Source organism: Aquarana catesbeiana, linkage group LG04, assembly GCF_042186555.1.
Source record: "Aquarana catesbeiana isolate 2022-GZ linkage group LG04, ASM4218655v1, whole genome shotgun sequence".
NCBI lineage: Eukaryota > Metazoa > Chordata > Amphibia > Anura > Ranidae > Aquarana > Aquarana catesbeiana.
Window position 1 is genome coordinate 480,103,746 of NC_133327.1, and position 13,860 is coordinate 480,117,605.

At 43.8% G+C, this 13,860-nt stretch overlaps 1 protein-coding gene across 4 annotated transcripts in view; it reads left to right on the top strand.

The window, feature by feature from the left end:
* MTR (5-methyltetrahydrofolate-homocysteine methyltransferase) overlaps positions 1-13,860 on the top strand; it is a 1,497,716-nt gene that overhangs the window by 1,106,823 nt on the left and 377,033 nt on the right. For all 4 annotated transcript variants that reach the window (XM_073627630.1, XM_073627629.1, XM_073627631.1 and 1 more), the window contains one exon: positions 1,770-1,868. In XM_073627630.1, the coding sequence (XP_073483731.1) occupies positions 1,770-1,868 (99 nt within the window). The remainder of the gene's footprint in view (positions 1-1,769; positions 1,869-13,860) is intronic.

The window sequence follows — 13,860 nt, forward strand, 5'->3', positions numbered from 1 at the left end:
GGGGAATGGATGATTTGACCCCCTGTACGCTGCCCTGCTGGCCCCATTTGCTTCGTCCTGGTGGCCCCAAGCCCTCCGTCCTGCTGACCCCAAGCCCTCCATCCTGCTGACCCCAAGCCCTCCGTCCCGCTGACCCCAAGCCCTCCGCCCTGCTGTTCCCTGTACAATACCATTCTGACCTCTGTCCTACTGATCCCTGTGCACTGCCCTTCTGACCTCCTTTCCTCTGCCCTGCTGATCACTGTCTTCCATCCTGCTGACCCCCTGTACACCCCCCTACTGACTGTACACCCCCCTGCTCACCTCCCTGCCCTGCTGACTAACTGCACACTGCCCTGCTAACCCCCTGTATACTGCCCTGCTAACCCCCTGTACTCTGATACACTTCACTTTACATGACCCTAAAAAATAATGGCCTCTGTACACTGCCCTACAAACTGCTGATCCCCTGTACACTGCCCCTACCTACTTCTATACATTGCCCTGCTGACTTTGCATCCTCTGCCCCCCTGACATTTTTTTACTGCACCACCACATTAGACAGGCTAGCCCTGACCCTGGTCCCTGCTCCACTATGTCCCTTACTGCCTTGCAACTCTGGTCCAGGGATCATCCTGCTAGGCAAGCTTGAACCACTTGGACAGGCAATGTCTGCTGAGGCTGAGTTGGCTGTATTGGAGCTGATGCTTGTTGCACTTTCTGCTGCATTTACTAAGCCACCCTGGCCTTGACTGGCAGGGTGCATGGGACAAGCAGGACATGTGGCCCTTGAGGCTACTGACAGCATGTTGCAAGGCAGGCTAGAGGACTTGGACACCCATCCCCAACCTGAGTACTTCCTCCCCCTCATCATAAGCAGCAGGAGATCTCAAGGTTCAAAACATGGGGAAAGCAGGTTGGAAGCCTGAGAAAGCCTGGGGGATAACAGTCAGTCACTATCCTTGGGCTATCCATGCATGATCTACAATCCCTTGGCGGTAAGGACCATCTAAACTCATCTAAACACATGAGCACATACTGTAGGACACAATGGCTTGGACATAATGGAGGACCCTTAGGTGGAAGCCATCTGGTCCAGTTGCTTTATTCACCATTTTTTTGTCTAAATGTTACTAGACCATGTCAGTTTTGAAGCACTATTTGTGACAATTTCAATACTATCCCCATTAAGGAATTGAACTTCCCCATTTTCCTTTATATGCACAGAGCTGGAAAAATGAATTGTACATGCTATATGTCCCTAGTAACCAACTCAAAGTTATGTAAGAAAGGGTTTACATGCTCAAACCTTGTTACTTTACATGGCTTACAAAACTGAGGACTCATGAAGTGGAGTCGTTTTATAGGGGAGGCGGGGTGGGGGGTGGTCCAATCAGGTAAGAGCCTTTAACCCATTGTGTATAAATAGGTAGCTGATGTCCTCTACTGTACCCCAAGACATGGAATCTACAGATAAATTCTGTTTGTCATTTTGGATAAAGCATTGTAATCGGAATAATAAAGGGGTAGCTTCAGTTACACTGTGTGTAGAAAACTTAGAATTTCTTCCAGTTCACTTTTAGATTTGAATTTTTAAGTGATTAATTTATGACAAAGAATTGAATAGTAAATGTTTTTGTGCTAAAAGGTTTAAGGTAGAAAAAAAAATATTTAATACCTACTAATTAAACCTTACACATAATTGTTGTCATTGTTACAAATTGAAAACTTAACCAATAGACAGGTTTTTAAAAATGCATTATGTAAAAATGTAATTATTTTTCTAACAGTGTTCTCAACTTTTGGATGAGGACGCTAGGGATGATTTAATTGAAGAACTAACAGATGAGTATGAAGACATCCGTCAAGAACATTATGATTCCATGAAGGTAAATTTGCTGGCAAAGCTTATTTTCTGGACTCTTTTGCATGCTTACACTGGGAATGTCTTGGAAAAATATTTTTGTTTAAAAAAAATAAGTTCACCTTTTATAATATGTTACATGTAACACCCCTTATTTGGGGGGGAACGTGTAACATATTCCAGCAGCTGCAGCCTCTCCCCCTTGTGACAGCAAGCAGGGGACCTTCTCCCTGCACCCACTGTCACTATTTGAAAATAGCTCTGCCCATACAGCCATGTAATTCATTCACAGTTTTCTGTAAATGCACGAATTACAACTACAGTTAGCCATTGCGGCTGATGGCTTGTCGTTCTGAATGGTCTTGCGAGATTGCTGATGAGCAGCCTCGTTCATTCACAAGCCCTGCAGCTTGTAAACAGTCAGCTGATATGGAGGTACAGGTTCAAAGCTTCAGGGCTTGTCTGCAGGAGTCTGGCATTACACCCCCGATCCACTGATCAGGGAAGCAATGCTTTCCATGCTCCTTGGGAAAAAAATAATAAATGCACTTTTTTTTTCCTGCAAAAATGTTAATTTATTATTTTTTCCCAAAAAGTGATCTTATCCTTTTAAGGACTTAAAGTGCTGTATGTAAGCCAAGCTAAATGTAAAAAATTAAACATCAACTGCACATCCCAAACATGCCAGAATTTGATGTCACTTACTATCAGTGAAAATTGCTGCTTTAACCGGTAATTGTGCGGTCATGCAGTGCTGTACCCAAACTAAATTTGTGTCCTTTTTTTCCCACAAATAGAGATTTCTTTTGGGGGCATTTGATCACATCTGTGGTTTTTATTTTTTGCGATCTAAACGAAAAAAGACCAAAAATTTTGAAAAACAATATTTTCTACTTTTTGTTATAAAAAAAATACAATAAACTAAATTTTAGTCATACATTTAGACCAAAATGCATTCAGCCACATGTCTTGGGTAAAAAAAAATTCAATAGGCGCGTATATTTATTGGTTTGCGCAAAAGTTATAGCGTCTACAAACTAGGGTGCATTTTCTGGAATTTACACAGCTTTTAGTTTGACTGCCTATCTCATTTCTTGAGGTGCTATAATAGGACAGTACAACCCCCCTCCAAATTACCCCATTTTGGACAGTACACCCCAAGGAATTTTAGAGGCTTGTTGCGCACGTTGAATATTCAATTTTTTTGTCACAAGTGATTGAAAAATGAAAAAAATAAAAATATTTTACACTGAAATGATATATTGCTCAAACATGCTATGGGTATGTGTGAAATTACAGCCCAAAATAAATTCTGCTGCTTCTCCTGAGTACGGTAATACCACATGTGTGGGACTTTTTGACAGTCTAGCCGCGTACAGAACCCCCGAAAACCAAGCACTGCCTTAAGGCTTTCTAAGGGCGTAAATATTTGATTTCACTCCTCACTACCTGTCACAGTTTTGGAGGCCATGAAATGCCCAGATAGCACAACTCCCCCCCCCAAAAAAAATGATCCCACTTTGGAAAGTAGACCACCCAAGCTATTTGCTGGGAGGCATGTTGAGTATTTTGCAGATCTCGTCTTTTGTCACAAAGTTTTGAAAAAAGAAAAAAAAAAAATACATTTTCCCTTTCTTTCTTCGTTTTCCAAAACAAATGTGAGCTTCAAAATACTCACCATGCCTCTTAGCAAATACCTTGGGGTGTCTACTTTGTGCAAAAAATAAATAAAATGTAATTTTCCCGAAACTTGTTGCAAAGTATAAAATATTACATGGAGGCGCATGCGCGGACTTCTCCAAGATGGCCGCTTAAGCCTGGAGCTCCGCACTGCCCTGACCACCCGGCGCACATAGCGGGGGAACCGGGACCCCGGGAGCCACAATACCCACCGTGCAGTTGATAGGAAGTGCTGGGGAACAAGTACATGCCTGTCGGATCGTACAGGAGGGACCTTGAACCGCTGTTCAGAGCCTCGGCGGAGCAAGCCGAATCCAAGATGGCAGGCGCCATGCTGCAAGGTACACAGACTGCTGCGGAGAGCCCAGGAGATAAACTATCCTATGCTGCAGTGACCCGCTCCCTCCCTTCTGGGACCCCAGTGAGTACCCCTCAACTTCTGGCACAGTCCACGGTTGACTCAGAGCACTATACGGAACAGCCCATGACACCCCCCTCACAGCCTCCTTCCCCTCACATTTCAACAGGGCCTGAGCTGACGCTCGCTCCAGCCCACACCATCCTCACAGCCCCTGACCTCTTCTCCCAGTTATCAGCCCTGCTGGATAGGGATCTGGCTTAAGCTGCAGCTAAAATAACTGGCGATATTAGGGAGGACTTCCAGGCTCTGGGCTCCAGAATGGAGGCAATTGAAGACAAACTTGACCAGACCATATCTAAAACCAGACAGAACTCTAACCACATACAGGTCCTACAGGATCAACTGGACATTGCTCTCTCACGCATAGATGACCTTGAAAACAGGTCCAGAAGGGAGAACTTTAGAATTAGAGGACTCCCAGAATCTATAACCGACTCCACGACGGTGGTTCAAGACTTCATTAAGCAACTTATCCCTGATATTCCTCCACATAAGTTAGAAATTGACCGCGCACACAGGACATTAGGACCCCCGAGGAAAGATGGCCTTTCCAGAGATATCGTGATCAAACCACACTACTTCTCGGTTAAGGAGGAAGTGATGAAAAGGTGCAGATTCCAACAGCCCCTCACGTGCAGAGGACACGCCATTCAAGTCTTTGCAGACATTTCACCTAACACAATACAAAAAAGGAGGGCACTGAAGCCCCTACTCTCGGTGTTGGCGCAACACAAAATTAAATATAAATGGGCCTTTCCATTTGCGCTCAAGTTTGATCACAGAGGCAAGACATACTCTTTCCGCAGCCTCCCAGAAGGAGAATGGATCCTGTTAGACCTCCGTCTCATCTCTCAAGAGTCAGCTATGGACTTCAACAATTCATCGGCGGGGTCCTACAAATGCCCCTCACCAGCAAGCCCCTTGCAGCCCCTGTGGGAAAAACCTAAATACAAACGCTCCAAAGAAGCCAGACCTCCATGAGACCACGAGTCAAGAAGCTGTCTGATTGACTGTCCCTTGTCTCTTTTTTCCTTTGTGCTCCTACACGAACTCAATTGACTTTTTTTTTTTTTTTTTTTTAAAGTAGTGTGTTTAACAATCTCAACACTATATGGTCAGCTTTAGAAAATTTTCTTTTAGTATGGGGGGGGGGGGGGGGACTTTACGTCCCCCCTTTCTTCTCCTTTTCCTTCTCTCTTTACCTTCTTTTAGTAAGATTGCCATATGTACTACACTCTAATCCAGTGCAGTCTCATAGGGGTACCCCTATTAGGCCTTGATCAGTTTTATGTATTTCACTGTGAACCAACACGATCCTCATGTGGTATGCAAATATTACTTCAATGTTAGGCTCTTACCCTCCACACTAATGTAAGATCCAGTTATCCAAGGCTTAGTGCAGTAAAGTATTATACCACGACACTTCCCAATGCAGTGCTTTAGTCGCAGGAAGAATTCTGCTTTGCCTGGGCTGTGGCCCAGGAACTCCTCCCCACCCTCTTGGAACCGTATCCTGGGAGGGGGGGGAAGACGGTGGGACAGAGGGTTGGCGGGGCCCCCATTGGATCCCCAGTTCGGACTAGCTCCGATTAAGTAGTTTTGTTGTTATTTATTTCAATAAGGTGCGCCGAGGTCGCGGCAGTTTGGCTGCACCTCCACCAAACCCAGGGACTAGGTGATGCTGGTTCCCTGGGTTAGGAGTCCTCCCTGCTCGCAGGGTTCGGACACATCCTCTGCCTTGAGAAGTGATGTGCTCTGTTGCCATCACTGCTCTCTCAAGTCCCGCGAGGACTTGTTCTACCCTTCTTCCCTTCCTCCTCTTCTCTCTTCTCTACTTTCCTCTTCAACAATTTATTCTCTTGCAGTTGGCTGTCTGCTGGGCAATACCCATTCTCTCAGTAAGACGCGAAGGGATGTTCTAGCGGTTCTACCTACGGTTCCCAATTTCCACCAGGAACAGGTAAGCGCTGATGGATGGGGGGCAAGTCTCCTACTTCTGCTCCATGGCTGTCACTGAAAATTTGACCTCCCTGTTAAGGGTGGCCACACATAACACCCAAGGGCTAAATTCACCCTCTAAACGAAGGAAAGTACTCGATTTTATGAAATCTCGCAAGATTGATCTTTTGTTTCTCCAAGAAACTCACTTCCCGATCTGGTACAAACCTAACTTCATCCACGCTCAGTTCCCATTATTTTATTTAGCTAATGCGGAAGATAAGACCAGAGGGGTAGCTATCCTTATCTCTAAAAATTGCAGATTCACACTACATAAGGTACTGCGAGACCCAGAGGGGAGGTACATCTTAGTGAAGGGCTCCGTAGAGGGCAGACTATATTCCCTGGTATCTTACTATGCCCCTAACACAGGACAGCAAAAATTTTTTAGCACCATGTTTAAGACGCTTGGACCAATGCTAGAAGGCTCCATAATCTTTGGTGGAGACTCTAATGTAGCCTTTGACCAAGGTTTAGATAGATCCAAACCCCCCAACGCCCAAAACATCCGCCCAACTAAAACCAGTTCGAAAATAGCTAAGTTGATATATTCACAAGGGCTCACAGACATTTGGAGGGAGTTGAATCCCACCAAAAAAGATTATACTCACTTCTCACATGCCCACCAATCCTATGCCCGTCTAGACCATCTGCTAGTTTCGAATAACTTGATCCCGGCAGCCCAAAGATTACAAATTACTGACACGGTTTGGTCAGATCACTCCTTGTTAAGTGTTCGGATAAATAACCAAACCCCACACCCCAAACACAACCTCTGGAGGCTAAAAGAAAACATTCTTTCTGACCCTGCCTGGAAAGTAGAAATTGAAAAGGCCATTATTGAATATTTCAATCAAAATGACACTGCAGACGTCTCCGCAGAAACCTTATGGGCGGCCCATAAGGCCACAATAAGAGGGAAATTAATACAAATAGCCTCCAAAATTAAAAAAGAACACGGGATAGATATAGACAACCTAGAAAAGAATTTCCAAAAATTGTGTTCGGAGCACAAGAGAAACCCTGCTTTAGTACCCGTATCCCGATTGGATGCAGCGCACCTAGAACTAAACTTAGCTCTTACAGCTAAAGCTGAAAAAAGCATATCATGGCTAGGAGCGAAATACTACTATCAGAAGGATAGGGCTGGGTCTCTCTTGGCGTCACACCGCGCCCTCCTTCTTATACCTTCCCAAAAATTAAAATAGCGAGTCAACCCCACACAACAAACCCTCTGAAAGTTATGGAAGCTTTTCATGGCTTCTACGCAGATCTGTATAGCGAACATAAGGCAAATAGTCCCCAATCTTTGACTAAATTCCTAGATAATCTCCCGATTCCTACCCTTTCGGCGGAACACAGACTCGAAGCTCCAGTTTCCACCGCAGAAGTTCTAGCGGTAATCAAAAACCTAAAAAGGCACTCGGCTCCGGGTCCAGACGGCTTCTCCGTACCATACTATAAGACTTTTGCAAACACCATAGCGCCTTATCTTGCTAAATTCATTAACTTCAAAACCAAGGGAGACCCTCTGGACCCGCAAATGAACGCTGCTTTCATAACCGTAATACCAAAGCCAGACAAAGACCAGGGAGAAGTTTCCAACTATAGACCTATATCCCTGATCAATTACGATCTGAAAATAATGACTAAAATTATGGCAGACCGATTAGCCTCCTTTATTGGATCCTATATTCATAAGGACCAAGTAGGGTTCATCCCTGGAAGGCAAGGTCCTGACCAAATCAGAAGAACAGTGGATGTGGTCTCCCTCTTACAATCTGGCTGGGATGGCGGTGGGGAGCAAAAGGGAATGCTGTTATCCCTAGACCTACAAAAAGCGTTTGACTCTGTCTCATGGTCCTACCTATTCTCAATTATACAACAATGAGGTTTTGGTCCACGTTTTTTGGGGTTACTTCATTCCCTTTACTCTAGCCCAGAAGCTAGAATTAAACTACAAGGACAACTCTCTGAACCTATCAAAATAGCAGGAGGGACCCGCCAGGGCTGCCCGTTGTCGCCACTGATTTTTGCAATAGCAATTGAATCATTAGCAATTGCTATCCGCACTAATCCGGATATAGCGGGGGTGCGCTGTGGGCCCACAACACATAAATGCGGCTTATTCGCTGATGACCTCATTCTTTACCTCACGTCACCAGTAACCTCACTCCCGGTTTTATGTAAGCTCCTAGAAGACTTTGCACAGATCTCAGGATTATGTGTTAACTACTCCAAGTCCCAGGCACTCAATGTATCCCTCCCGTCATCTCTGGTGTCTCGGCTGCATGACTCGTTCCGCTTTTCATTGAGCAAGTCCAGCATAAGATACCTAGGAGTCAATCTTACTCCTAGATTCGAACAGCTATACCAAGCAAATTATCCTCCCATATACAAAAAATTAGAACACGATCTCAAACAATGGTCGCCGCACCACATTTCCTGGCTAGGTAAAATAAACTCTGTCAAAATGACTCTTCTCCCGAGACTACTATATATTTTCAGAGTGCTTCCGATCACCATACGGAAAGATCACCTCTCAGCATTCCAAAACAAGGTTGTGAAATTTATTTGGGGTTCGAAGGGGCATCGTCTCCCAAGACGCTCCCTATTCGATTTAAGAACTAAGGGAGGATTAGGACTTCCAAATCTTTTCTGATACTACCAAGCGGCTAGACTGGCACAGTTATCGATGGTTTACGCCAAAACAGCCAGACCTGACTGGGTTGAAATGGAGAGACAGGCTGTGCCAACCTATACAATTGATTTCCTCCTCTGGTGCTCGCCAAAGGCTAGGCCCTCAGTCTTGTCTCCCGCCTTATCACAATCGCTGAGGATATGGGACACTCTCAGAAAGAGCCCTTCTCTGGTGTCACAAAGCAAACCTCTATCACACATATTCCGTAATCTGGATTTTCCACCGGAAATGGACATAAAAGCATTTCAGTGGTGGCTAGACCGGGGAATGTACCGGATCGGGAACTATTTTACCGCAGCTGGACCGATTTCCCTCAACCACTGTGTTAAACGTCTGGATCTCCCCAACTCGGAGAGGTTCAGGTTCTTTCAAATATCACATTTTCTCCAATCAGCCTGGTTCGAGAAACCAGAACCACCGCAATTCACCCCATACGAAATTTGGTGTGGGGGACTCCTGGAGCAGAGGGGGGGAATCTCCTTAATCTACTCCTCGCTTGCTGCTACAGATAGGAAAGCAACGTTCAGGCTGGCTTGGGAGAGGGATTTACAGGACACATGGGACCTGGATCATTGGCACATGACCTTTTTCTGATCCTTCAAGGGCATTTATAATATTTCCTTGATTGAAGCTAGCATAAAGGTAATCACCAGATGGTACTTAACCCCCTCCCGGCTTTCTATGATGCTTCCCTCGGTCTCCCCACTCTGCTTTCGCAGATGTCAAATGAGAGGTTCCATGATGCATGTATGGTGGGAATGCCCTAAAATCAGGAACTTTTGGCAAAAAATATTTTACACCATATCCAAAGTAACAGGCAAGACCATTCCCAAGTCTCCTCTAACAGCTCTTCTCAACCAACCCATATCAGGGATCTCAAAATCATCACAAAAATTAGTATTTTTTATTCTACTGGGAGCCAAAATTACCCTAGCTAAAGCATGGAAGAAGCCCTCAGTTTCTCTCTTAGCGGCAAAACGTAAAGTGTCATGGATAATGGCCCAGGAGAAATTAGTAAGCTCTTTACTAGACAACTCAGCGCAGTTTGAGAAGACTTGGGAACCATGGTCCAAATATATAGGAATAGGGGAAACTCCAAAACCTTAGAAATATAGCCCCAACAGGTGTGGGGCTGCCTAGCAGACAGCAAACCCCTCTCTTCTCTATACTCTATAGCAATATTTTACTTCTCTCCTCCTTACTCTTCTTTCTTCTTCCTTTCCCCAACCCATCTTTCCTTCACCACTGGAAGGTAAAACTGGGACTCACCCCTTTAGTTGAATTCCACTGGAGGGGACATTAGTAGAAAATTACACTAAGTAGTTTGTCCCTGTGTCTAAAATAAAACCAGTTATATTTTTATGTTTCTTAACTAAGCAGCGTCACCGCCAGAGTGACTCATACTTTCAGTATGGAATGTTCTCCGTTTAGCTTGCTATTTCTTGTTCCCGAGGTTCATTTGTTTTTTTGTTATTGCATATCTCCGCCATTGGACCTTTAGAGGATGGAACCCATTCCTCTTTCCAGCACAGTGTGATCCCATGTAGGGGTGCTGGTGGAGGAAATGGTTTGAGATTCTAGGCACATACACTAAGGCCGGTAGTGACTCAGGTATTTTACTATTTGATTCTAGGAAATACCAAGTTCATCTATTGCATGATGTATCTCTAGTGTATAAGATGTTACCTTGCAGAAACATACCGCTGTATCATTTGTATACGGTTTTATGGTTATGTCTGATGTATAACTGTAGCTTGTCATACTTTCAAAATGTAATAAAAATCATTTAAAACTTAAAAAAAAAAAAAAAGTATTACATGGACTCAACATGCCTCTCAGCAAATAGCTTGGGGTGTCTACTTTCCAAAATGGGGTCATTTGGAGGAGGGGGGGGGGTAGGGTTGTGCTATCTTGGCATTTCATAGCCTCCAAAACTGTGATAGGTAGTGAGGAGTGAAATCAAAAATTTACACCCTTAGAAATCCTGAAGGCAGTAATTGGTTTTCGGGGTCCTGTATGAGGCTAGGCTCCCAAAAAGTCTCACACATGTGGTCTTTCCATACTCAAGAGAAGCAGCAGAATGTATTTTGGGGTGTCATTTCACATATACCCATGCCATGTGTGAGCAATATATCATTTAGTGACAACCTTGTGTAAATTTTTTTTTTTTCTTTTCCCCGAAACTTGTGGCAAAACATAAAATATTCCATGGACTCAACATGCCTATCAACAAATCGCTTGGGGTGTTTACTTCCCAAAAAGGAGTCATTTGGGGTGGGGTTTGAACTGTCCTGGCATTTTATGCACAACATTAGAAGCTTATGCCACACATCAACCACTCTTTTAACCACTTGAAGACAAAGCCCTTTCTGACACTTTTTGTTTACATTAAAACATTTTTTTTTTTGCTACAAAATTACTTTGAAGCCCCAAACATTATATTTTTTAAAGCAAAGGCCCTACAGATTAAAATAGGGGGGGTGTTGCAATTTTTTTCACACAGTATTTGCTCAGCGATTTTTCAAACGCAATAAAAAAAAAAAAAAACACTTTTTTGAATTGTATTGCACTAAAACAAACTATATTGCCCAAATGTTTGGTAAAATATAAAAGATGATCTTATGCAGAGTACAGAGATCCCAAACATGAAATGCAGCAGCGATAAACTACCTACATTTTTAAAAGCCTTTACAGGTTACCACTTTAGATTTACAGAGGAGGTCTACTGCTAAAATTAATTCCTTCTATCTGACGTTCGCGGTGATACCTCACATGCATGGTGCAATTGCTGTTTACATACGACACAAGGCTGACGCTTTTTTTTAATTATTTATTTTGCTTTTTTATTTTATTTTTAGACTGTTCCTTTCCTTTTTTTTTTTTAATCATTTTTATTGTTATCACAGGAAATGTAAATATTCCCTATGATAACAATAGGCAGTGACAGGTACTCTTTTTTTTTTTTTTTTTAAATTGGGGTCTAGATCTCTCCTCTGCCCTCAAAGCATCTGACCACACCAAGATCGATGTGATTAGATGCTTTCCAAATTTCCCAATGGCGGTGTTTATATCCGGCAAAACTGAAGTCATGAAATGCTTGTAGCTTCCAGTTTCTTCTATGGTCAGCTGGCGGAACCACAGGCTGCATGCTCAGGTTCCCCGTGGGACAGGAGAGCCCGAGAAAAACATGGAAAATGGTGGGGGGGGGGAGCACACCTAGGTTTTAGAGGAGGAAAACAAGAAAAAAAATATTCTGAATCAAATGGTGTACTAAAATTTCTTATCGTACATCACGGGACACAGAGCCATAGTAGTTACTATGTGGGTTATAGGCCACCTTCAGGTGATGGACACTGGCACGCCCTAAATTAAAAAGTGCACCCCTATATAGCCCCTCCCACTGAGGGGAGTACCTCAATTTTTTCGCCAGTGTCTAAGGTGTTGGTCACTAGTAAAGATGTGCTGTGCTGAGCTCCTCTGGAGCAATCCTTGCTGGGGCTAGCCATGCAGCCGGATCCATTCAAAGTGTCTTTTTGGCCGTGTTGAATGGTACCCGGGCCTCATATCCGAAGAAACGAGCTCTTGCCTATAACGCTTCTCTTTTTAGAGAGCTGAACCACGGGATACAGTACTTTTTTTTTTTTTTTTTTCAAATAGTTTTTATTGAATTTTGTCAGGATAACAATACAATAGACAAGAAGCAGGTATGTTACAACTTCTATATTGTAAATTAGCCAGTAAAGAAAACAATAGGTAAAGCCAACCAAAGAAACCAGGTGCTCCTGAAGCTTCAGTTTGAGGTTGGTGTGATTGACTATGTGAAGCTAAACATAAGGGAGTCATTGAGAGCTGGATTGTGAAGATTTCAAAAAGTTATGAGGGTAGCGTATGAGGATTTAGTGGATCTGTAGTGTGTAGGAATAAAGAAGTGTGTGTGGGCATGCGTGCTTAAAAGAAGGAACGGTATATACCTAAATGGTCTGCCCCGGACCCATTCACCCATATAGGGACCATGCTGTGAATGGGTGGGGGCCAGAGGCGACTGTAGGAGGGTTAGACAAGTTCAGTATATCAGAGTCCGGAAGTACGCCCCAATGTGGCTAGGGTTTTTATTTTGGGGGAAAGTAGAGAAGCGTGTCCCTCAATTTTCAGAATGAACCTCTAGATGGGTCAGAGAGGGGGAGATTGGAGTAGGGGGGGCAAGGTGGGAAGACAGCAGGTATTCTAGGAGGTTCAGTCTAGCACTGAATGTGTATGGGGGGGGATGCAGGAGGGGATCAGGGGGGGAGGGTCTAGGCCTATAGGAGGATTGGGTTCCCTTTATTGTGTGTCTAGGGGTGAAGGTGGGCTGGCAGGTGGCTTGGACTGTTCGATCGATTCCCTAAAGTGGGTCCAACAAGCCCACGTAGCAGTAAATTTGAGTGGAGTATCTTTAGCTTGGCAAATTAGTTTTTCCATTTCCGCAATCCTGTCCACCCGTCGGAACCAATCTTCCACCGTAGGGGGGGTTGAGTTCCTCCATAGTGCAGGGACGCAAAGGTTGGCGGCATTAATAAGGTGTATAGTAAGGGATTTTTTGTACGCGGAGGGGGACGTGGGGGTATGATGGAGCATGTATTGTGCAGGGAAATTCAGGTGTGGGTGTGGCGCTGTTCCTATTTAAATTATAAGTGGTTTATGATATCTTGCTGTGTTCTCCTCTACTTGGGTGGAATAAGTGTTAATGATAATTCAAAGGAAGAAAGTAATCTCTAATGTGGTAAACAATAAATAAATCAAACAAAACCCCACAGGAAGAGGGGGAGGAAGTGAAGGGAGGGGGTGTGGGTGGAAGTGAGGGGTGAAATATGCTTGTAATGGAACAACGTTATTAGTGTAAATAAAATTGTTGTTTTAAAACTATTCAGTTAAAGTGCATATGTGCCAAAAATTGATTAACATTAAAGTCCTCTCATCACATAATAATATTCAGTGCAGTATTCCTTATTCTTATTTCCTTGGTGGCAATATTCTTAATTTCATTGGTGACAGTGTTGTTTTAATCTTGTGCTCTTAATGTGCAAACACTCACCAACTATTTTCACCCCTGCTGGGGTATCAAGCTGTCAGTCTATGCCACTGTGCGGCAGTCCCTGGCAATCTCAGGATCGTGGAAGCATTTCACATAAAAAGAGAAGGGGTGTCCATAGCGTAAAACTGTTTTAAAAGGATTTTATT